The sequence below is a fragment of the Schistocerca nitens genome, chromosome 8 (genome assembly GCF_023898315.1).
Source record: "Schistocerca nitens isolate TAMUIC-IGC-003100 chromosome 8, iqSchNite1.1, whole genome shotgun sequence".
NCBI classification, from domain to species: Eukaryota; Metazoa; Arthropoda; class Insecta; order Orthoptera; family Acrididae; genus Schistocerca; species Schistocerca nitens.
Genome location: NC_064621.1, coordinates 562,257,569 through 562,280,450, shown reverse-complemented (window position 1 = coordinate 562,280,450; position 22,882 = coordinate 562,257,569). Strand labels below are relative to the sequence as shown.

Here is a 22,882-nt window from a genome sequence, read left to right as displayed (position 1 = left end):
CGGTTTGGTCCACCTCGGCCCTTATGCAAGTGATTATTCGGCTTGGCATTGATTGAAAGAGTTGCTGGATTTTCTCCTGATGGATGCCGTGCCAAATTCTAACGGTGAGTTAGAACATCAAATTCTGGAGCTGGTTGGAGAACCCTGCCCATAATGCTACCAACGTTCTCAATTGGAGAGACTCCGGCGATCTTAACGGACAGGGTACTGTTTGCGAAGCACGAAGACAAGCAGTGGAAACTCTCCCCATGTACGGGCAGGATTTATGGTGCTGAAACAGCGCAAGAGGACTTGCCATGTAGGGCAACAGAACGGGGTGTGATACATCGCCGGGGTTCCGCTGTGCTGTAAGGGTTCCGCGGATAGCAACTGTGAAATAAAATGGCACCCCAGTCCACCAGTGGTGGTTGTCGGGCCGTATGGTGGGTGACAGTCAGGCCAGTATCCCACCGCTGTCCGGGCCGGCTCCAGGCACAACTTCGTTGGTCATCGGGGCTCAGTTCGAAGCGGGACTCTTCACTGAAGACAGCTCTACTCCGGTCAGCGGGGTTCTACGCCGAATGTGCCCGACACCACTGCAAACAGCTTGTCGTGTACGGAGGCCAGAGGTAGTCGCCACAGTGAACGGTCCTTGTGGTCACTGAAGCACCACTTGGACGTCGCATAGATGATAATGTTGAATTCGGGATTCTGAGTGCCTCTCTGATGATGACTCGGTCCTCACGTTCCGTCATCTCTCTAAGTCGACAGTTCGGCCATGGTGCACTCATTTGTACCAACACCATCTAATAGTGGCACCACTCCTATTCAGATATAGAGCGAGTCGCCGATTACTCCAGCCGGCATCTTTGAGTCCTACTATACGTTCTCTCTCAGATGCTGACATCTGCGTATATTCTTCACGTGCCCGTCTGCGTGGCTTAGTTACTGTCCAACTAAGTACATGGATTGAAGTTCGCAAAGATTATGACCCGGTATCGACATGTGCCCTATTTACAGCTCTTGGCAGCTTTGCTGTGAAATTGGCCGCCGCGGTTTGTAGTTTTCCATTTTCCGTCGTTAGCTATATGAATATAGATTTGTGACCAATTTGCGTAACTCCTTGGTTATGCGTCGTATGTTTTGCCTTAGAGTGTGCAACTTCATAACAACAAAATAATTTAATTTAGCAATACAAGTACGGCATATGAAGTCTAGCCAGTAACTGTCACTAATTACATCGGTACACGCAATAAACATAAGCGTAATTTGTCGATGTGTGCCAGTATAGCTCCACAATCCGTCCGCAAAACCGCAAGAGGTTAATGGTATGGTAGCCCTCAATCTCCCAGCCGTGAGGAAGATTTACGATTGGAACTGCAGGGGTGAGTTCGATTGTCAAAGAGGGCGTCGCACGGGTTGCATGTAGCTGGTAAAGCAGCTAGGAATCGACTGCCGAAGTGGCAGAACTTGGCACATGTTTTACGGTACTTCAGCTTCTTACATATAATATTATGAACTGTACCAGTACTAATTTGAACCATATCAACTATCATTTCCACAGTCACACAGCGGTCGGCATGACTAATGTCATCAATTCGACTTTCAAGTGAGGGAGTTGGAACTGCATCTGGTCGGCGAGAACGGTGTTCGTCAGTCACTGAGTCGCGACCATTTTTGAACTGCTCAACTCACTTGTAAAAATTTGCACGATTAATACAACGTTCACCGTAAACTTTAGACAGTCTGCAGTATATATTCACTGTTTTCTTACCTTCAGCAAGTAAAAAAACGAATAACAGAACTTTGTTCAACTAATGTGGACGTTTCAAGCTGGCTTGCCATCTTGAAATGTGTTTTTGAGGTTATAAACAAAACAATGTTAATACATCAGCCGATCATGGCTCATCCCAGTGACGCCAACTGAAAGCCATAAAAGTTCCAAACTTGCTCTACTTACAGTTTTTCCCCAGACCAGTTTGTATTTTTAATTATTGAATGACTCTCGTATCTGTGGATGAAACGGGAAACCACTCAAAAGCTCCAGAGGATTTTACATTAGAATAATCACCTGGTTTCACGTCTTCCAAACAGTTCTGGGTCAGATGGTATCAAACAATGTAAAGTTGTGATTCGGGAAGGTAAAAGACCAGTTGGAGAACACGAATGTCGACTCCATCCGCATCGAGTCAATCAAATTGTCGCTGTAATTGTGGAAAGGAGTACACAAGTTCGCTGTCGAGCGAAAAATTCATTCTGGAAACAATCCCCTAGGCTGTGGCTAAGCTATGTCTCACCATTATCCTTTCTTCGAGGAGTGCCAGTCTCGCAATTTATGCAAAAGAACTTCAGTGAAGCCTGTAAGGTAGGAGACGAGGTACTGGCATAAGTAAAACTGGTAGTGGGTAGAGGGTAGGGAGGGGGGGGGGGTTCGCAAGTCATGCCTGGATAGCTCAGTCGATAGAGCACTTGCCCACGAAACTCACAGGTCCTTGTTTCGAATACCGTCCCGGTACGCAATATTAATCTTTCTGGTAGTTTCGCCTCCACGTTACTTTTCTACCTTTGGCTGCCCAGTATGTTGCCGGAGCCAAATTAAGAGTCTTTCCATTTCAGGCATCTTCTAAAGTGTCACAGATAGGTAGATATTCCTGAATACAAGTCTCTTTCGTAACATTTACAGAATAGTGCCTTTCTAGGCTACATCTACATCTACAGGTGCATGTACACTCCTGGAAATGGAAAAAAGAACACATTGACACCGGTGTGTCAGACCCACCATACTTGCTCCGGACACTGCGAGAGGGCTGTACAAGCAATGATCACACGCACGGCACAGCGGACACACCAGGAACCGCGGTGTTGGCCGTCGAATGGCGCTAGCTGCGCAGCATTTGTGCACCGCCGCCGTCAGTGTCAGCCAGTTTGCCGTGGCATACGGAGCTCCATCGCAGTCTTTAACACTGGTAGCATGCCGCGACAGCGTGGACGTGAACCGTATGTGCAGTTGACGGACTTTGAGCGAGGGCGTATAGTGGGCATGCGGGAGGCCGGGTGGACGTACCGCCGAATTGCTCAACACGTGGGGCGTGAGGTCTCCACAGTACATCGATGTTGTCGCCAGTGGTCGGCGGAAGGTGCACGTGCCCGTCGACCTGGGACCGGACCGCAGCGACGCACGGATGCACGCCAAGACCGTAGGATCCTACGCAGTGCCGTAGGGGACCGCACCGCCACTTCCCAGCAAATTAGGGACACTGTTGCTCCTGGGGTATCGGCGAGGACCATTCGCAACCGTCTCCATGAAGCTGGGCTACGGTCCCGCACACCGTTAGGCCGTCTTCCGCTCACGCCCCAACATCGTGCAGCCCGCCTCCAGTGGTGTCGCGACAGGCGTGAATGGAGGGACGAATGGAGACGTGTCGTCTTCAGCGACGAGAGTCGCTTCTGTCTTGGTGCCAATGATGGTCGTATGCGTGTTTGGCGCCGTGCAGGTGAGCGCCACAATCAGGACTGCATACGACCGAGGCACACAGGGCCAACACCCGGCATCATGGTGTGGGGAGCGATCTCCTACACTGGTCGTACACCACTGGTGATCGTCGAGGGGACACTGAATAGTGCACGGTACATCCAAACCGTCATCGAACCCATCGTTCTACCATTCCTAGACCGGCAAGGGAACTTGCTGTTCCAACAGGACAATGCACGTCCGCATGTATCCCGTGCCACCCAACGTGCTCTAGAAGGTGTAAGTCAACTACCCTGGCCAGCAAGATCTCCGGATCTGTCCCCCATTGAGCATGTTTGGGACTGGATGAAGCGTCGTCTCACGCGGTCTGCACGTCCAGCACGAACGGTGGTCCAACTGAGGCGCCAGGTGGAAATGGCATGGCAAGCCGTTCCACAGGACTACATCCAGCATCTCTACGATCGTCTCCATGGGAGAATAGCAGCCTGCGTTGCTGCGAAAGGTGGATATACACTGTACTAGTGCCGACATTGTGCATGCTCTGTTGCCTGTGTCTATGTGCCTGTGGTTCTGTCAGTGTGATCATGTGATGTATCTGACCCCAGGAATGTGTCAATAAAGTTTCCCCTTCCTGGGACAATGAATTCACGGTGTTCTTATTTCAATTTCCAGGAGTGTATATCTACATCTACATTATTACTCTGCAATACACAATTGCCTGACAGAGTGTTCATCGAACCACCTTCGAGCTATTTCTCTACCGTTCCATTCTCCAACAGCGCACTGGAAAAAGAACGCTTCAAACTTTCAGAGCGAGCTCTGATTTCTATTATTTCATTTAAATTATCATTGCTCCCCATGTAGGTGGACGCCAACAAAATAGTTTTACATTTTGAGGAGTAAGTTGATGATTAAAATTTCGTGAGAAGGTCCTGTCGCAGAGAAAAAAGCCTTTGTTTAATTGCTCCCTCAATTCGCATATCATGTCTGTGGCGCTCTCTACCCATTTCGCGATAATGCAAAACGGGCTGCTCTTTCTTGATCTTTATCGATGTCCTCCGTCATTCCTATCTGATGCGGATCCCACACCGCACCAGAAGAGGGCTGACAAGCATAGTGCAAGCAGTCTCCTTAGTAGACTTGTTGCATTTTCTAAGCGTTCTGCCACGTTATTTATGTGGACTTTTCAATTTAAGTTATTCGTAATTGTAATCCATAAGTACATCCTTTAGTTTGCGTGATTTATCGTGTAACCCGAATTTAGCGAGTTCCTTTTAGTACTCAGGTGGATGACTTCACACTTTTCATTATTTAGAGTCAAATGCCACTTTTCGCAACACGCGGGTATCTTGTCTAAATCATTTTTCAATTGGTTTTGATCAAATGTTGACTTTACAAGACCGTAAATGATAGCATAATTTGCAAAGAATACAAGAGGGTGCTCAGATTGTCTCGTAAATCGTTTTTGCGGTTCCGGAAAAGCAGACGGCCTATAACACTTCCTTGGGGATCATTCAGATATTCTGCATTACTAGGTGACTTTCCGTCAGTTCCTGATAACCGTGACCTTTCAGACAGGAAATCACGAATCCAGCTGCGCAACTGAGACGATACCCGGTATAGCATGGAATTTAATTACAAGTCGCTTATGACGAACGGTGTCAAAATCTAAAAATATGGAATCAATTTGAGATCCCCTGTCGGGACCACACATTATTTGCTGAGAATAAAGAGCTAGTCGTGTTTCACAAGAACGATATTTCCCTCGTCCATGTTGGCAGTTTGTCAGTAAATCGTTTTCTTCGAGGTAATTCATGATGATCGAACGCAACACATATTCAAAATCATATTCACATCGAAGTTAGTGATACAGGTCTGTATTTCAGGGGATTAATTGTATTTTCTTTCTTGAGTATTTTCGTGACTTGTGCAACCTTCCAGTCTTTGGAGAAACATGGGGTAAACAGCAGTTAAAGTGGCCACTGCATACTTCTTTGTCCTGAACAGTGCTGCTGCCTGCTGGGGACCGGTCGAACTAGTTCTAATATACTCCGTCACAGCTGTCAGTGAGTTTGACGCAGGAAGTTTGTTCCGTCATATTTTAGTAAAAAGTTCCCTTATTTTCAGTCGTCTGATGTAAAGAAGTTATACCAGTCTTATTAGCTCACTTATATTTAGAGTGCTACTTTTTTTACCGTATCAGTGTTTCAACAAAGTCTTTTGACTAACAAATATAGTTCCCTGTTGTGTGACTGTGTTTGATAGTTTCATCTGTAAACTACTAACGCCGGCATGGTATCCAGTCGGCAAAAGTGGATAAGTTGTTTACCCTGGTACGGGTTAATGTACTTCAAATATCACGCTTAATACTTCAGGTCGGATTAGCTTCAAACCCCTTTTATATAAAAAACTATCAACTTTCATTCTATCTCATGAATTACTTTATATTACACTACTGGCCACGAAAATTGCTACACCACGAAGATGACGTGCTACAGGCGCGAAATTTAACCGACAGGAAGAAGATGCTGAGATATGCAAATGATTAGCTTTTCAGAGCATTCACACAAGGTTGGCGCCGGTGGCGACACCTACAACGTGCTGAAATGAGGAAAGTTTCCAACTGATTTCTCATACACAAATAGCACTTGACCGGCGTTGCCTGGTGAAACGTTGTTGTGATGCCTCGTGTAAGGAGGGGAAATGCGTACCATGACGTATCCGACTTTGAAAAAGGTCGGATTGTAGTGTATTGCGATTGCAGTTTATTGTATCGCGACATTGCTGCTCGCGTTGGTCGAATTCCAATGACTGTTAGCAGAATATGGAATCGGTGGGTTCAGGCCGGTAAAACGGAGCGCCGTGCTGGATCCCAACGGCCTCGTATCACTAGCAGTCGAGATGACAAGCATCTTATCAGCATGGCTGTAACGGATCGTGCAGCCACGTCTCGATCCCTGAGTCAACAGATGGGGACGTTTGCAAGACAACAACCACCAGTTCGACGACGTTTGCAGTAGCATGGACTATCAGCTCGGAGAGCACGGTGCAATTACCCTTGAAGCTGCATCACAAACAGGTGCACCTGCAATGGCGTACTCTACGATGAACCTGGCTGCACGAATGGGAAAACGTCATTTCTTCGGATGAATCCAGGTTCTGTTTACAGCATCATGATGGTCGCATCCGTGTTTGGTGACATTGCGGTGAACGCATATTGGAAGCGTGTATTCGTCATCGCCATACTGGCGTATCACCCGGCGTGATGGTATGGGGTGCTATTGGTTACACGTCTCGGTCACCTCTTGTTCGCATTGACGGCACTTTGAACAGTGGACGTTACATTTCAGACGTGTTACGACCCGTGGCTCTACACTTCATTCGACCCCTGTGAAACCCTACATTTCAGCATTATAATGCACTACCGCATGTTGCAGGTCCTGTACGGGCCCTTCTGGATACAGAAAATGTTCGACTGTTGCCCTGGCCAGCACATTCTCTATATCTCTCACCAATTGAAAACGTCTGATCAATGGTGGCCGAGCAACTGGCTCGTCACAATACGCCAGTCACTGCTCTTGATGAACCGTGGTATCGCGTTGAAACTGCATGGGCAGCTGTACCTGTAGACACGATCCAAGTTCTGTTGGACTCAATGCCCAGGCGTATCAAGGCCGTTATTACGGCCAGAGGTGGTTGTTCTGGGTAGTGATTTCTCAGGATCTATGCACCCAAATTGCGTGAAAATGTAATCACATGTCAGTTCTAGTAAAATATATTCGTCCAATGAATACCCGTTTACCATGTGCATTTCTTCTTTGTGTAGCAATTTTAAGGGACAGTAGTGTCTCTTACACCATTTCCGTTATATTATATATGGCCTAATGCAAAAAGCCGAGTGACGCTTCGTATTGATTCATATACTAGGACACTAAGATGCCCAGAAAGTACGCCTGAATATCACAACAACAAACATGTGAGCCTATTGCGATGGACGTGACCACATTACCCCCAGGAAAATGGCACTTCGTAAGCCATCAGAAAAATACATGTAGCTCCTATATATTATTTCCGTTTTCACTTACAAATATTTGGTTTGATATCTTGTAGTACGTATATTCCAAAAGTGTAGTAGGTAAGTTTCTGTCGATAACCATAGTTTGGCGAAAACTGAATTGCCCTTACAGTGGCCACTTTCTCCACGTTTCCCTAGGTAGGGTTGTTTCGACGTGCGAGCGGTTGTGCGTGATTGCTAAGAACGTACCAATTGTCCGCTCTGAAAAGAACCTAACTGGGATACAATCGCCAGTAGGCTGCTTGCAATAATAATTATGAAACGCAGGAACGGAATCTGAAAGACAGGTTGGCACTGTACAGTAACCGCTGCTCGTGCTCTGCTGGTACCCGCAGCAGCACCTTGATCGGCTCGGCGGTGTGTTGCAGCGGCCCTGTCGGCGACGGCGACGGTGGAGGAGGTGTCTGGCGCCGTGCTGCTGGGCTACCAGGCTCTCACCATCCGGCTCAAGATCCTGCTGGACCGCCTGCTGTCCGGCTTCTCCAGGGACGAGGTCCTCCACCTGCTCGCCGGCTTCGGATGGACGCTAGAGGACTACGCCAGAGGATACATGCTACAGGTAAGCATTCTGCCGCTCATCACTTAACCCTTTCGTGAGCCGTGGGAAACATGCTTCCCACTACAATGAACTCGCTCCCAGTGCCGTGGGATTCACAGTTCCAACCTCTGTACGGTACTGCCACCTAGTGAACAGTATAGGGTACTACTTCCAGTCGGATGTTCCCGCCTTTTTTGCTGTAGCTTCGCGCAGAGGCATTGTATAGCTGAGTGTTGCTCTGTAGAGGAGCCTTTCAGGGCTGTTTGCGTGACATTTTGTGATTTTTTTCCTCAAAGCTATAGCATAAGGTAAATACTTTTGATTTACCCAAATTTATGAAGGAAAACGTAAAATTGGAACAAGGAGAATTCCAGTTTGGAACAAAAGGAGCCATTTCTGCAGTAAAATGGATCAATAACCGTCCAGTCACTTTCCTGTCCTCAATTCATGACCCATGAGAAACAGCCACAGTGAAAAGGAAAAACAAGGATGGTACTAGTACAGAGATTTCTTGTCCTGAAGTTGTGGCAGCATACAACAAAATAATGGGTTTACATCTCACGATTTTCTTTGCAGTATCAAAATATGATTTTGCAATTGCATCTCGGCGAAGTATTATAAAGTCAAAGATGTCATTATTCACTATTCACTTTTAGTACAACTTAGGGACTTTTTTGCCATATATGCAATGAGTATATCAAATCTTCAACGATGTCGAAATTATTTGTAGACACGTCAGAAGATGTGGATAATTCATTAATTATTATTTTCACAAACGCTTTAAGTGGTTTAATTTGCATCACTATTATACCTCATTGCTCTACGCATTGAACGACTTAACTAATTTGAAGAAAAACAATTTGCTCTATCGCAGCAAAAAAGTGGCTGCCTAGAATTAAAAAAAAATTCAAACATCCTGTAGTCATTCACCACATTTTATGTTGTGATCAACTACAGCTGTAATTATTCATTCTCGTTAAACAAAACGCAGCAGCTGTTGAATAATCCTTTACTTTAATAAGCTGTTTTGTACTACGTTAGCATCGCCAGGACCATCTGAATAGAAAGAAACAGAGACTGGAGTACAAATTAAAAAAAAAAAAGAAACTGACAAGGTATCCAGAGAAATCAGTATGTAACTTCAGTCATATTTGGATACTACCCTAGGATGTGCTCCCATATCGTCTCACACTGCAGATGACGCAGGTCTCCATCTCTTCCGGCCAGCTCCGTGATTCTGTACAGGAGGCCAAACTAGTTCAGTAGCTACAGAGGTCTGCATATAAGAAAGTGGTTCAAAAATGGCTCTGAGCACTATGGGCCTTGACATCTGAGGTCATCAGTCCCCTAGAACTTAGAACTACTTAAACCTAACTAACCTAAGGACATCACACACATCCATGCCCGAGGCAGGATTCGAACCTGCGACCGTAGCGGCCGCGCGGTTCCAGACTGTAGCGCCTTTAACCGCTTGGCCACCCCGGCCGGCTGTAAGAAAGTGGTCCTGGGGCGATGCGCATTGGCAAAGAGCCATGTATCACCATGTAGTGCTCCAGCCAAATCGTCACCGTGCTTCGTCTACCAGCAGCGTGCGTGGATACAACATTTAGCGTTGATTTAGGTATCAGTTTAGATATGAGAAATGTACCTCGTGCTGAACTACTACAGTCGTCATTACGGGCGGCATAAAGCAAACACGACAAGCTGAAAAGTGCGGTATGGTAAAGGTCACGGAGAACATATCGGCGGCGCAGAGAAGTAGTCTCCGTCCATTTCTGCGAAGAACGCATGAAGCATCGTACTTCTTACGTGCACACCACTAAAGGAGGTTACTAAGTCAACTGGTGTACAGAAGCTGTTTTTTGTATGGTCAGATGTCCATAAGACCCAAGAAGCACGGCGGTAATATGTGCACCGTAAGACGCCCTGCCGTTGTGACTGACACAAATAAATTATCTCCACTTAACCCTCTATCGTAACGTAGCAAACATCTAATGAACATCTAAAAAGGAACCTATAACTAAAGAAACTGCTAAACATCCTCTGCTGTCTTCCACGCGTACAGTCACTTGAGCGGATGTGTTTCCACATTGAAAACGACGCCTCGATTATCCCCTATCTGTCCTCCCACCTTTAAAAAAAATGGTTCAAATGGCTCTGAGCACTATGGGCCTTGACATCTGAGGTCATCAGTACCCTAGAACTTAAGGTACGTTTACACTGGGATACATGTCTCGCGACATGTATGAGCGACATGTCAATTTGACATGTCGCGATACATCACCTCATACAAAAAGTCACGGAACTTGTATGGGGACCCTCGAGCTCATACATGTCGCGTATACATTTTGTATATCGCTTTTTGGCCATATACGCGACATGTATGAGCGACATTTGAAGAACTCGCGCATGCGCAGTACTATCATTTCATGTCGTCTTGTCGACTGCCGCTTATTTCGACGATTAGCGCATGCGTAGTACCAGGCTCTTTGGCGGCTGTTTGAGTTTTGAAGGTGCCGACTGTCGTTTCGACGTTAATGTATCTGGATAGAATATCAAAAAGTGCCATATGCAACATTATTCTTCGTGTTTGCGAGGCCATTGTGCAAGTTTTATCCCAAGAAGTGAAGGTAAAATTTTATATATATATCAGAGTATGTAATACATTATATAATTTTTTCATGCATGTGGCACGTATATCAATGTTTTGCTATTATTCCGGCGGCCTCGCGTGATAATGTTGACAACGGATGCCGACAATCGTGTGTGAGACGTTGGCATTAGCAATCGCGCGACAATGCAAATGTTTTGTCATGAAATCTTCGTTTTACGAGGAATCCCCAGTGGCTAAAAAACGGAGAGTTACTGCCAACTGATCCTCTGGTGGAATCGCTTCCCGAAAGTTTGTGTTGGTTTTGGACACAAGAGGAGCCACAAGTGATAATAAACCGCGGAAATCCTCCATACTCATCCTAACATAATTTCTAAAATATGCGCCATCCTCTAGCGTTAATTCGCGAGAAACTCTCTGCGCCACCATCTACGCTTCCTCCGCCTTTTCTTCCTATCATCTTCCAAAATAGCAAGTGTATCAGCACATAAAAATGTGAAATCTTCCAAATCGTCGTCGGAAGCTATCGCACAGTGATACATATCAACCAGTGTAAACGCACGCTCATACATGTATGAGGTTGATACTTGTCAACTCATACAAGTCGCGATACATGTCGCAAAGTCGCATATACATGTATCTCATACATGTGCCGATACAAATCGCAGTGTAAACGCACCTTTAGAACTACTTGAACCTAACTAACCTAAGGACATCACATACATCCATGCCCGAGGCAGGATTCGAACCTGCGATCGTAGCGGTCGCGCCGTTCCAGACTGAAGCGACTAGAACCGCTCGGCCACACCGGCCGGCCACCTTTAAAAGATTATCAGATTTTCTAAGTAAAGGAACACCACACATTCCGAATCCCTTTCAAAACAAAAATGCCGGTATCCATCCCAACATGAATACTCTATAAGCTCAAAACATTTACCCCAAAATTTTTCACATCGATGACCTTAGAATTACCCTTATCTCCCATTTTATCAAGTAGCAAAGGCAAATTATTTTGGGTTCAAATTAAATAAGAAATACAAAAAGTAATTTTTTTTACAATTGAAAGAAAATACTACTCTGTTCTGTGAAACAGATTTGATTCTTTTCTTTCTTATTTCTTTTTGTAGGACAAGTACGGAAAGATGCTGCAGCGCTGGCACATATGCAGCGACGAAGAAGAACCGCTGGTCCTCCGGAGGTTTCTCGGGTTTCCTGAGACGAGAGGGTTAGCGATGAAACTCATGCAGCCAAGCATCGGGCCACGGTCCGAATGCGGAAGCAGCAACGAAAATTTGCTTGTGGCTCCGTTTTCCGGCGAACTGCCACTCTCGTTGAATGGAGCGCCATACGAAAGGCGTCCCATCCTGAAGGTACTGTCCCCGCCTTCGGGTGCAACTGTATGCAAGACTGCGCTGCCCATACCCCACCCGTCTCCACTGTACCAGCTCCAGAACATGCAGCCCCTGGACTTCTGTAAGATGGAGAGGGCGAACGGGGAGCGACTGCAGCAGCAGACGGTCCAAGAGGAGCCGGGGCTCATCAACCTGAGCATGCCGAAGCTGGCTGAGGTTCCCAAGTGGTACAGAGAGGACGCGGACCAGATGAGGACGAGCTACGGAACATCGACGGCGTCCTTATCCAGGCCGTCCCCTCCCACGAGCGTATTTTCGGAAGCGGACAAAACGAGCAGAGGCAGCAGCTGTCTAGTCGACTCTGGAGATGAAGACGACGACGTCGAAAACTACCAAAGCGCAATGAATCTCAGTAGGGACTCCAGCAACGGAGCGCGCCATAGAGCGGAAGAAGACACGAAGCGACGAGCGCCATCTTCGCCGAAGAGGAAGTGGGGCTCCAGTCTTCTGGACTTGCCTTTCAACCTGGCCACGCCCGTCGTGAACCAAGTGACGGGCAAGAAGCGTGTGCAGTGCAACGTCTGCCTCAAGACTTTCTGTGACAAAGGTGCGCTCAAGATACACTTCTCGGCGGTCCATCTCCGTGAGATGCACAAGTGCACGGTAAGCCCAATCTCTTTCATTTTTATTTATTTTCGCCTTACATTGTCCACTGCGTGACTTAAACCTTTTGTTGACGTGTCTGGTTCTTGATTCAGCGCCCTACACCGGGTGAAAAGTATTTAAACCGACAAACTCTGGGAGGTTGTAGGGGATATCAAAACAAATATTTTTCCCTAATGTCATTTTTTCCTATGAGGAGTATTTAAACCGGTAGAGGAAGATTTCTCTGGCAGCAAAGTAAATAACCAACAAATACCGTTCCATTTTTTTATGACCAAGAGACAACACATTAACACAACCCAATTTCAATTACAGTAGATTTTCAAAAATGCCTCCATTGACACGTAAACAAAGGTTATACCGTCGAATCACTTTCTGTCTGACACGGGCAAAAACCCCAGGAGTATCCTGAATTGTTCCTGCTGATGCTACTACCCGGGCAACCAGATCCTCTTCTGATGCAACAGGATTTGCGTAAACAGGGTCTCTCCCCACTCAAAAAGTCTGGAAGGGACATATCTGGGGATCGAGCAGGCCATGGTACAGGACCACCTCTGCCAATCCACGTTCCTGGGAACCGTCGGTCCATGAATCGACGCACACGACGCCCTGAAATGTGCCGGCGCCCCGTCATGTTGGAACCACATGCGTTGTCTTGTAGGGAGCGGGACGTCTTCCAGCAATTCTGCCAATGCTCTGGCGAGAAAATTGTAATAGTGCCTGCCATTTAATGGCCTAGGTATCAGATACGGCCTAATTAAACAGTCCCGAACAACACGGACCCACACATTAACAAAGAACCGCACTTGATGAGCGCTAGTAACTGTGGCATTTGGGTTATCCTCACTCCAAACATGCGAATTGTACATGTTGAAGACTCCATCACGCCCGAATGTTGCTTCATCGGTAAGCAACACAGAGGATGGAAATGTAGGATGCATTTCACGCTGTTCCAGGTAGCACTGCGAAAACTGTGCTCTGGGTGAATAATCAAGTGGTTCCAGGTTGTGGACACGCTGTAAGTGAAATGGACGTAACAATTGCTCTCGAAGGGCTGTTCTTACATTCGTCTGATTCTTCACCATGTTACGTGCAATTGCACGAGTGCTGATTGAAGGATACCGCTCCAAATGCTGCGAGGCAGCTTCCTCAAATTGCAGCGTTCTTACCGTGCGACGGCGTCCCTGTCCAGGTAATTTGCTAAATGACCCGGTCTCATGCAGACGTTGGTACACAGCGGCAGAGGTCGTATGATGCAGGGTACGGAAATTAGGATATTGTTGTTGATAAACCCGCTGTGCATCTCGTCCGTTGTGGTGCGCTACGTAGTACGCACCAACCATATCGGTGTACTCACTCCAGGTGTATCGCTCCATTAGTAAACAGAGACAGTGCACTACTACACTGGTGGACAGCAGTTGCCTACAGCTGAAGAGCGTAATACGGCCTCTAACAACTGAAGATCGTAATACAGCCCCTAACAACTGAAGAGCGTAATACGGCCTCCACCGGTTTAAATAATCCTCCATGCCCCCTGCAACCTACCAAAGTTTGTTAAATACTTTTCACCCAGTGGAGCCATAAACTAATGTGCCCCAACATTATGCCCACGTGGTTAATAGAGAGTTTGTTTAATTTTGAAACTCAGTGTATCAGAAATTCTGCGTGGCACAGATATGTCAGGTCGTTGATAGTTTCCGAACGTATGTGGCAAAGCACGTCGGGGTGTAGATCACGCAGTGACCATAAATTACAGGCCAGTGTTTGTGGGCATGGAACTCGTGTTTGATACAGTCCCAGACGTGTTCCGTTGGGTTCATATCAGGCGAGTTTGGTAACAAAGATATCAACATCACGCTCTTCAAACTACTGTGGCGCGATTATCGCCTTTTGACACGGACGGTTATCCCGCTGGAAAATGCCATCGCCATCGGAGAAAATCTTAAGCATGTCGGGATGCAGCTGGCCCAAAGTAATGTTGACGTCGTCCACTGCCGGTATGGTCCCTCCGATTAGCACTACACATCCCATGAGAGCCCCGGTGAATGTCCACCGTAGCATGACAACATTTCCGGACACGAGATTGGCTCTGATACTTCTAGAAACATTATTCATTTGACCAGGTAATGTGTCCGTTGATCCGCAGTTCATTCGCGATGGTCCCGTGCCCACTGGAACCGTAGCTCACATTCTCGTTGTGCAACATGGGAACACATAGGGGTCTGCAGCGGAGCCTTTTATTCAACTATGAGCGCTGAGCGGTGTGCTCCCAAACGCTTGCCCCTGCATCAGCTTTGTACTCTGTCGTTAGATACGCCACTGATCGCCACCTATTCGACTTAACAGAACGGCAAGCCTCTGACCTCTACGTTCAATGGTGAGGTGTGGAAGCCCAGCGCCTTGTTACCTATTTCAAGTTTCGCCGTCCTGAAACCACTTTATGTAGACGCCCACGACAGTAGCACGTGAACAGCCGACCAGCTTCACCGTTTCGAAGCTGCTCATTACCAGAGTCGGACCAGAACAATGTTCCCATTGACAACGTTGCTTATGTCAGTGGATTCCCACATTTGAGGCCCGTACTGTCTCTAGAATGATTCCCCATTCGTCTCTGCTCCACGTATGTACGAGGGCAGTTCAATAAGTAATGCAACACATTTTTTTTCTCGGCCAATTTTGGTTGAAAAAACCGGAAATTCCTTGTGGAATATTTTCAAACATTCCCGCTTCGTCTCGTATAGTTTCATTGACTTCCGACAGGTGGCAGCGCTGTACGGAGCTGTTAAAATGGCGTCTGTAACGGATGTGCGTTGCAAACAACGGGCAGTGATCGAGTTTCTTTTGGCGGAAAACCAGGGCATCTCAGATATTCATAGGCGCTTGCAGAATGTCTACGGTGATCTGGCAGTGGACAAAAGCACGGTGAGTCGTTGGGCAAAGCGTGTGTCATCATCGCCGCAAGGTCAAGCAAGACTGTCTGATCTCCCGCGTGCGGGCCAGCCGTGCACAGCTGTGGCTCCTGCAATGGCGGAGCGTGCGAACACACTCGTTCGAGATGATCGACGGATCACCATCAAACAACTCAGTGCTCAACTTGACATCTCTGTTGGTAGTGCTGTCACAATTGTTCACCAGTTGGGATATTCAAAGGTTTGTTCCCGCTGGGTCCCTCGTTGTCTAACCGAACACCATAAAGAGCAAAGGAGAACCATCTGTGCGGAATTGCTTGCTCGTCATGTGGCTGAGGGTGACAATTTCTTGTCAAAGATTGTTACAGGCGATGAAACATGGCTTCATCACTTCGAACCTGAAACAAAACGGCAATCAATGGAGTGGCGCCACACCCACTCCCCTACCAAGCAAAAGTTTAAAGCCATACCCTCAGCCGGTAAAGTCATGGTTACAGTCTTCTGGGACGCTGAAGGGGTTATTCTGTTCGATGTCCTTCCCCATGGTCGAACGATCAACTCTGAAGTGTATTGTGCTACTCTTCAGAAATTGAAGAAACGACTTCAGCGTGTTTGTAGGCACAAAAATCAGAACGAACTTCTCCTTCTTCATGACAACGCAAGACCTCACACAAGTCTTCGCACCCGAGAGGAGCTCACAAAACTTCAGTGGACTGTTCTTCCTCATGCACCCTACAATCCCGATCTCGCACCGTCGGATTTCCATATGTTTGGCCCAATGAAGGACGCAATCCGTGGGACGCACTACGCGGATGATGAAGAAGTTATTGATGCAGTACGACGTTGGCTCCGACATCGACCAGTGGAATGGTACCGTGCAGGCATACAGGCCCTCATTTCAAGGTGGCGTAAGGCCGTAGCATTGAATGGAGATTACGTTGAAAAATAGTGTTGTGTAGCTAAAGGATTGGGGAATAACCTGATGTATTTCAATGCTGAATAAAACAACCCCTGTTTCAGAAAAAAAATGTGTTGCATTACTTATTGAACTGCCCTCGTACTTCCCTTACCTCGTCACTTGCTTCAACCCCCATGGTTGCAGTCGACCACGTCTGATCGCAGCAGGGGAGGACAGCCGTATTGTGCACCAAGCGTATCGTGACCGCTTCACATCTGCTCCTTCTACCGCAGAACATTTTATTGACCCCTCGCAACACTCTGTGTAAAGCCTCACTAATGGTCGTAGACTAGCAGCAGCTTGACAAGAGGTATACCTTCCGGTGCCTTGGCTGCCGTTAACACCACAACAGAAAATTCTGCTTTAGGGAAAGTGCCGTTACCGCGAGCGGGGACCGCTAATGAATGACGTCACATTCTGTTCAGCGATGGATTTAAATTCGAGACTACCCTGGATGACCAGTGTCAGCCAGTATGGCAGTCCTCGGGGACGAGGTCCCATCCATCCAGTGTTTTGGAGAGGCACAGCGGTGTTACTCCTTGGGTCACGGTTTGGATAACTATCGGGTGTCACTTCAGGCCATGGCTGCTATTGACTGACGAAACACTGACAGTTCAACGGTACGTCACAGACATCTTGCGTCTTCAGGTGTCATTCCTTATGTGACAGTATTGTTACGCTATTATTGAACACTGTTCTATGAACTGTCTCCTTGGTTCCGAGGTTCTCCTGTGGCTAGAAGGATCCCAAAATCTGTCTCCAAAAGGACATGTGTGGGACCATTTTGGACGCCAACGCCATCCCAGTGCTAGTATTGAAGACTGCTAACAACAGCTGTAGGTCAGATTGCCTCAGGAGACGATAAAACGGCCTTACGACGAGCTTCCTAATAAATGCCTGCATCCATGTCATAGGGGATAGAGCATCATACAGGTAAGTAGCCTTGTACTGCCAAATTCTTTGTAAATTTGATTCAAATTTTAATCACCTAAATAATATCACATACACTCTCAACCCGTGAAGTTTCATTTCCGTTTCTTCCCCCTTTCTGCGAGCTTCACTATTTCACTCAGCAATATACACTTGAAGAGCCAAAGAAACTGGTGCATCGGAAGTCCACTGAGTCTTTTTGTGGATGATGCTGTGGTATATCGAAAGGTTGTAACAATGCAAAATTGTACTGAAATGCAGGAGGATCTGAAACGAATTGACGCATGGTGCAGGGAATAGCAATTGAATCTCAATGTAGACAAGTGTAATGTGCTGCGAATACATAGAACGATAGATCCCTTACCATTTAGCTACAATATAGCAAGTCAGCAACTGGAAGCAGTTAATTCCATAAATTATCTGGGAGTACGCATTAGGAGTGATTAAACTGGAATGATCATATAAAGTTGATCGTCGGTAAAGCAGATGCCAGACTGAGATTCATTGGAAGAATCCTAAGGAAATGCAATCCGAAAAAAAAGGAAGTAGGTTACAATACACCTGTTGACCCACTGCTTGAATATTACTCACCAGTGTGGGATCCGTACCAGATATGGTTGATAGAAGAGATAGAAAAGATCCAACGGAGAGCAGCGCGCTTCGCTAAATGATCATTTAGTAATCGCGAAAGCCTTACGGAGATGATAGATAAACTCGAGTGGTAGACTCTGCCGGAGAGACGCTCAGTAGCTCGGTAGGGCCTTTTGATGAAGTTTCGAGAACATACCTTCACCGTGGAGTCAAGCAGTATATTGTTCCCTCCTAAGCATACCTCGCGAATAGAGCGTGAGGATAAAATCAGAGAGATTAGAGCCCACACAGAGGCATACCAACAATCTTTCTTTCCACGGAAAATACGAGACTGTAATAGAAGGGAGAACCGATAGAGGTACTCAAAGTACCCTGCACCACACACCGTCAGGTGGCATGTGCGGTATGGATATAGATGTAGATGCACATAAGCCTAATATCTTGTAGGGCCCCCGCGAACATGCAAAACCGCCGCAACACGACATGGCTTGCATTCGACTAATGTCTGAAATAGTACTGGAGGGAAATGACACAATGAATCGTGCAAGGCTGTCCACAAATCCGTAAGAGTACGACGGGGTGGAGATCTCTTCTGAATAGCACGTTGCAAGGCATCCCAAGTATGTTCAATAATGTTCATGTCCGGCGACTTTGGTGGACAGCGGAAGTGTTCAATCTCAGGAGTGTTCCTGGAGCCACTCTGTAGCAATTCTGGACGTGAGGGATGTAGCATTGTCCTGCTGGAATTGCCCAATTCCGTCGGAATTTGCAATGGACATGAATGGATGCAGGTGATCCGACAGGATGCTTACGTACGTGTGACCTGTGAGATCCGTATTAGACGTATCAGGGGTTCCATATCACTCCAATTGCACACGCCCTACGCCATTACCTTGCTGAGATGCAGGGTCCACGGATGCATGAGGTTGCCTCCATACCCGTACACGTCCATCCGCTCGATGCAATTTGAAACGAGACTCGTCCGACCAGTCATCAACAGTGCAATGTCAATCTTGACTGGCCCAGGCGAAGCGTAAAGCGTTGTGTCGTGCAGTCATCAAGGGTATACGAGAGTGCCTTCCGCTCTGAAAGCCCATATCGATGATGTTTCGTTGAACGTTCCGCACGCTGACCCTTGCTGGTGGCCCAGCATTGAAAACTATAGCAATCTGCGGAAGGGTTGCACTTCTGTCAAACAAAGCGATTCCCTTCAGTCATCGTGGCTCCTGTTCTTGCAGGTTCTTTTTCCGGCAGCAGCGATGTCGGAGATTTGATGTTTTACTGGAATCCGGCTATTCACAGTAAATTTGTGAAATGTTCGTACAGGAAAATCCCCACTTCATCTCTACCTCGGAGATTCTGTGTCCCATCGCTCCTGCGCCGACTCTAACTCAACGTTAAGTCGTTTAAATCTTAATAACCTGCCATTGTAGCAGCGGTAACCGATCTAACAACTGCACCAGGCACTTGTTGACATTGTAGACGTTGCCCACCGCAGCCCTGTATTCTGCCTATTTAGACATGTCTGTATTTGAACAAGGATGCCTAAACGAGTTTCTTTGGCGCTCAGCGTATTTTCTGTTGTATATTATGTTCCCAAAATACAAATGCCCGCTGCACTACCTCGTTATCTTAGCGGCTCGGCTCGGTTGTCTGCAGGTGGAGGGCTGCAGCATGATGTTCAGCTCGCGGCGCTCCCGCAACCGGCACAGCGCCAACCCCAACCCCAAGCTGCACTCGCCGGGCTTCAAACGCAGGACCTCGCCGCAGGAGGGCCGCCCCGGGCGCTTGCACGCGCTGCCGCTGGTCGCCCCTGCGGCCGCCGCCACCGTGGCCGGCGGCTGCGTCGACCTCTCCACGCACAAGTGAGTTTTTTCTCCTTAATTTTTTATTCTGACTTTGGATTACAAGGACCATACAGCCAACACTGCTTATTAATGTGCCAAAGAAAACATAATCCCAAAGTGAGCATTGCAACGTGGTGGTTACGTGCAAACCGGTGACAAGTGAAATAATAAGTACAGAGGACTTGGAAGATACAACATATTTATTTACTGATAAAAAGTTTAACCCAAATGGCACAGTATTTACACAAAAATTTTGTACAAGTGTCTCTTATTCACAAGTCAGAAAAATCCATTACACAATACCTTTCTAATTGAATTAGGTGCAAACAAAAACTTCTTATAAGTTCTCTACTAACTGTAAGTGCTTCAGTAATAAAAGGTAAAATCAGTTCCATTTAACAAAGGGCACTTTAATAATAAAGGTAAAATAAGTTTCTTTTGAACCGGATACACAAGTTAAAAATACATTACACAAAAGCTTTCTGATTAAATTACTTGCAAACAAGAACTTCATATAACTTCGATCTTACTGTAACCGCTTCAATAATAAAAGGTAACTGTATAAGCAGTATAGCAAACGGAACAGACGCCTTGGCGTCCCAATGCAGAGGAAACTTAATGCAAGATCCCCACTCACTGCAACTCGAAAAACTCAGTGGCCGCCGTATCGGTTGCCTTTTTCCCCGCGGCCAAAAGAACCTCCGTTCCCTCTGGTACTGGTCGGCCAAGACGTCGTACTCCGGACATCGATTTAGACATGGACTAGATGCCCGCTGCAGTGCTGCAACAGAAAAGCACACAAACACACAGCCACAGCCAAAAGAAACAATGTTAACAGCCCCAGAATATAGTAAGATAAAATTCTGCAAAGATAGATCACATCAAGACAAAGGCAAATTAAAAATGGTTAAAAGCATTAACTGTAGACTTCAATTTTCAAAATATGTAAAACTGCCCCAGCACAAACAGACTAGTTTCAAAAGGGCTACGATAATACAAGGCATAATATTATTGCACCAGTACGTCGCAGTTCCAATACAATACTTCCGCTCATAAGAAAAGGTAGAAGCTAGTGGTAACACGGGTAGGCCCGCATGCAAAACTAGAAGCTTGAATGTCTACTTCTTCAATAGACTCCACTAGGCAAAATGAATAACACATTGCTCAGCGTCCTATGTAGAAGACCATGGCCCAGTCACGCCTCACGAACTTGCAATAACATGCCCGTTTCCGCACTCCGAGCCACATACACCGGTCAAATCCAGCTCACTCCACGCAAACACAAGTTTCACTCTCCGTGGAGCGACACGTACCGGCCTTTACGAAGCGAAAACCCAGTCTGCCCGCCAGCCCACCAGCACCACCACCGGCCAACGAGGCAAAGATAAGCAACGCCAGAGGGAAACAATCAATCCGGGTGAATAGAACGGAGAAAGCACTGGCGCCGGCGCCTCCCCACGTATCAAGCATACAAACGCTCTCTTAAAGTAAATAAAAAGTGCAATTAGACATACAACAAACAGCCAGCGGCAGTGATGACAATGGTATTGGAGCAGAATTGCAAACATCACTATATAGCAACATTATGATAAACATGCATATGTTCATATAGTAAAAGACAAAACGTCAAAGGGCAAACACCATACAACATACAGTAAGTATAACCAATAGCTGAATAACAAAATTCCAAATAACATTTAGTGTAGTACTGATTACTTGGTAAATAGGTGTATTAGTGTGGTTTTTAAGCATACCATCAAAGGTTTCATTTTCCTTTACGTAATATAGCAGAAAACGCGAAAATATCGTGTAGTCGTACTTTCTGTTTTCGTTTCGCCGCTTCAAATCTGTAGAATTTCGTTTAACTGTTCTTTGCTCTCTCCAGCAATTTAACTGTAGCGTACCTCTTCATTATTTAACTCACATTTCCGGAAAATAGACAAGGCCAGGGGAGATCTTGACGGAATACGGAGGGAAAAGGATAAAGAGAGGTGGGAAGTGGCAAGAGGCAACAGGAGGAAGAGCCCTAGAATGCTTCGTGGTGAATGTGGAAAATAGATTTGACCTGTCGCTTCAGTTAGAACCTGGTGACCCTACAGCAGTTGCAGGTGTAGGCTGGGCACAACAAACTTTCAGCAGCAAATTGAAAAGTAAGAATGTAGGAAAATCAGTAAAGGGAAAGAAAGTGTTGTTCTTATGGAAGAGATGCCAACTTTTGCAGGATAAACTAGGATCAGAATTCCAGGTCACCAATTTTTTTTAAACCTAATGCTGGTCTGGAGCAGGTGACAGAGGATTTAGGATCACTTTGCAGAGATTTCCCTAAGGAAAACACCGTGGTAACAGTGGGTGGGCCAGGTAATAGTATTGACGGAGATACTGGGCACAGTGTAGAGTGTGACCTGGAAAAGACTGCATTACAATCGAAGCGTACTAGTGTTGAGGTTCTGTTTGTTCTCGGGCGCCATAATTGACATCATTCCAACTCTTCTGTCAGAAGAGTTAATCTGGAGTTGGAACGCGTATGTCGGATGCAGGGTAACACATTGGTGTGGTTCCTGTTGATTGGCTCAATAGGTGGAATTATAATAGGCATGGCCTTCACCTCAACAGGAAAGGGAAAGGTAAACTTGCTGGAGAGGCACTATCATGAGTGATAATATACCAGTGGTGAAAGGGTTAAGAAAAGACCGTTTTTTAGGGGTGGGATGACAGAAAGAAACCAAGTTTTAAGGGAGGTTAGAATTGAAACAAACCTTCAGTTTGAGCAAGAAACCAAAAAATATAATTCTAGCTTATTACATCAGCATAAACAGCTGTTGGTTAACAATTTTCAACAATCAGCAGAAATTTCTACTCTACCCAATTTTAACTCAGTCAATCTGAAATGTCAGTTATCTTTATTGTATTAAAATATTCGAGGACTGAGAAATAAAATTAATGAATTAATTATCTGC

The 22,882-nt window shown here is 46.3% G+C and overlaps 1 protein-coding gene across 1 annotated transcript in view; it reads left to right on the top strand.

Annotated features, from left to right (window-relative positions):
• Positions 1–22,882, top strand: part of LOC126198721 (zinc finger protein basonuclin-1-like) — a 345,685-nt gene that overhangs the window by 304,031 nt on the left and 18,772 nt on the right. The window contains exons 4-6 of the mRNA XM_049935240.1: positions 7,895–8,085; positions 11,803–12,690; positions 19,738–19,943. Of these exons, the coding sequence (XP_049791197.1) occupies positions 7,895–8,085; positions 11,803–12,690; positions 19,738–19,943 (1,285 nt within the window). The remainder of the gene's footprint in view (positions 1–7,894; positions 8,086–11,802; positions 12,691–19,737; positions 19,944–22,882) is intronic.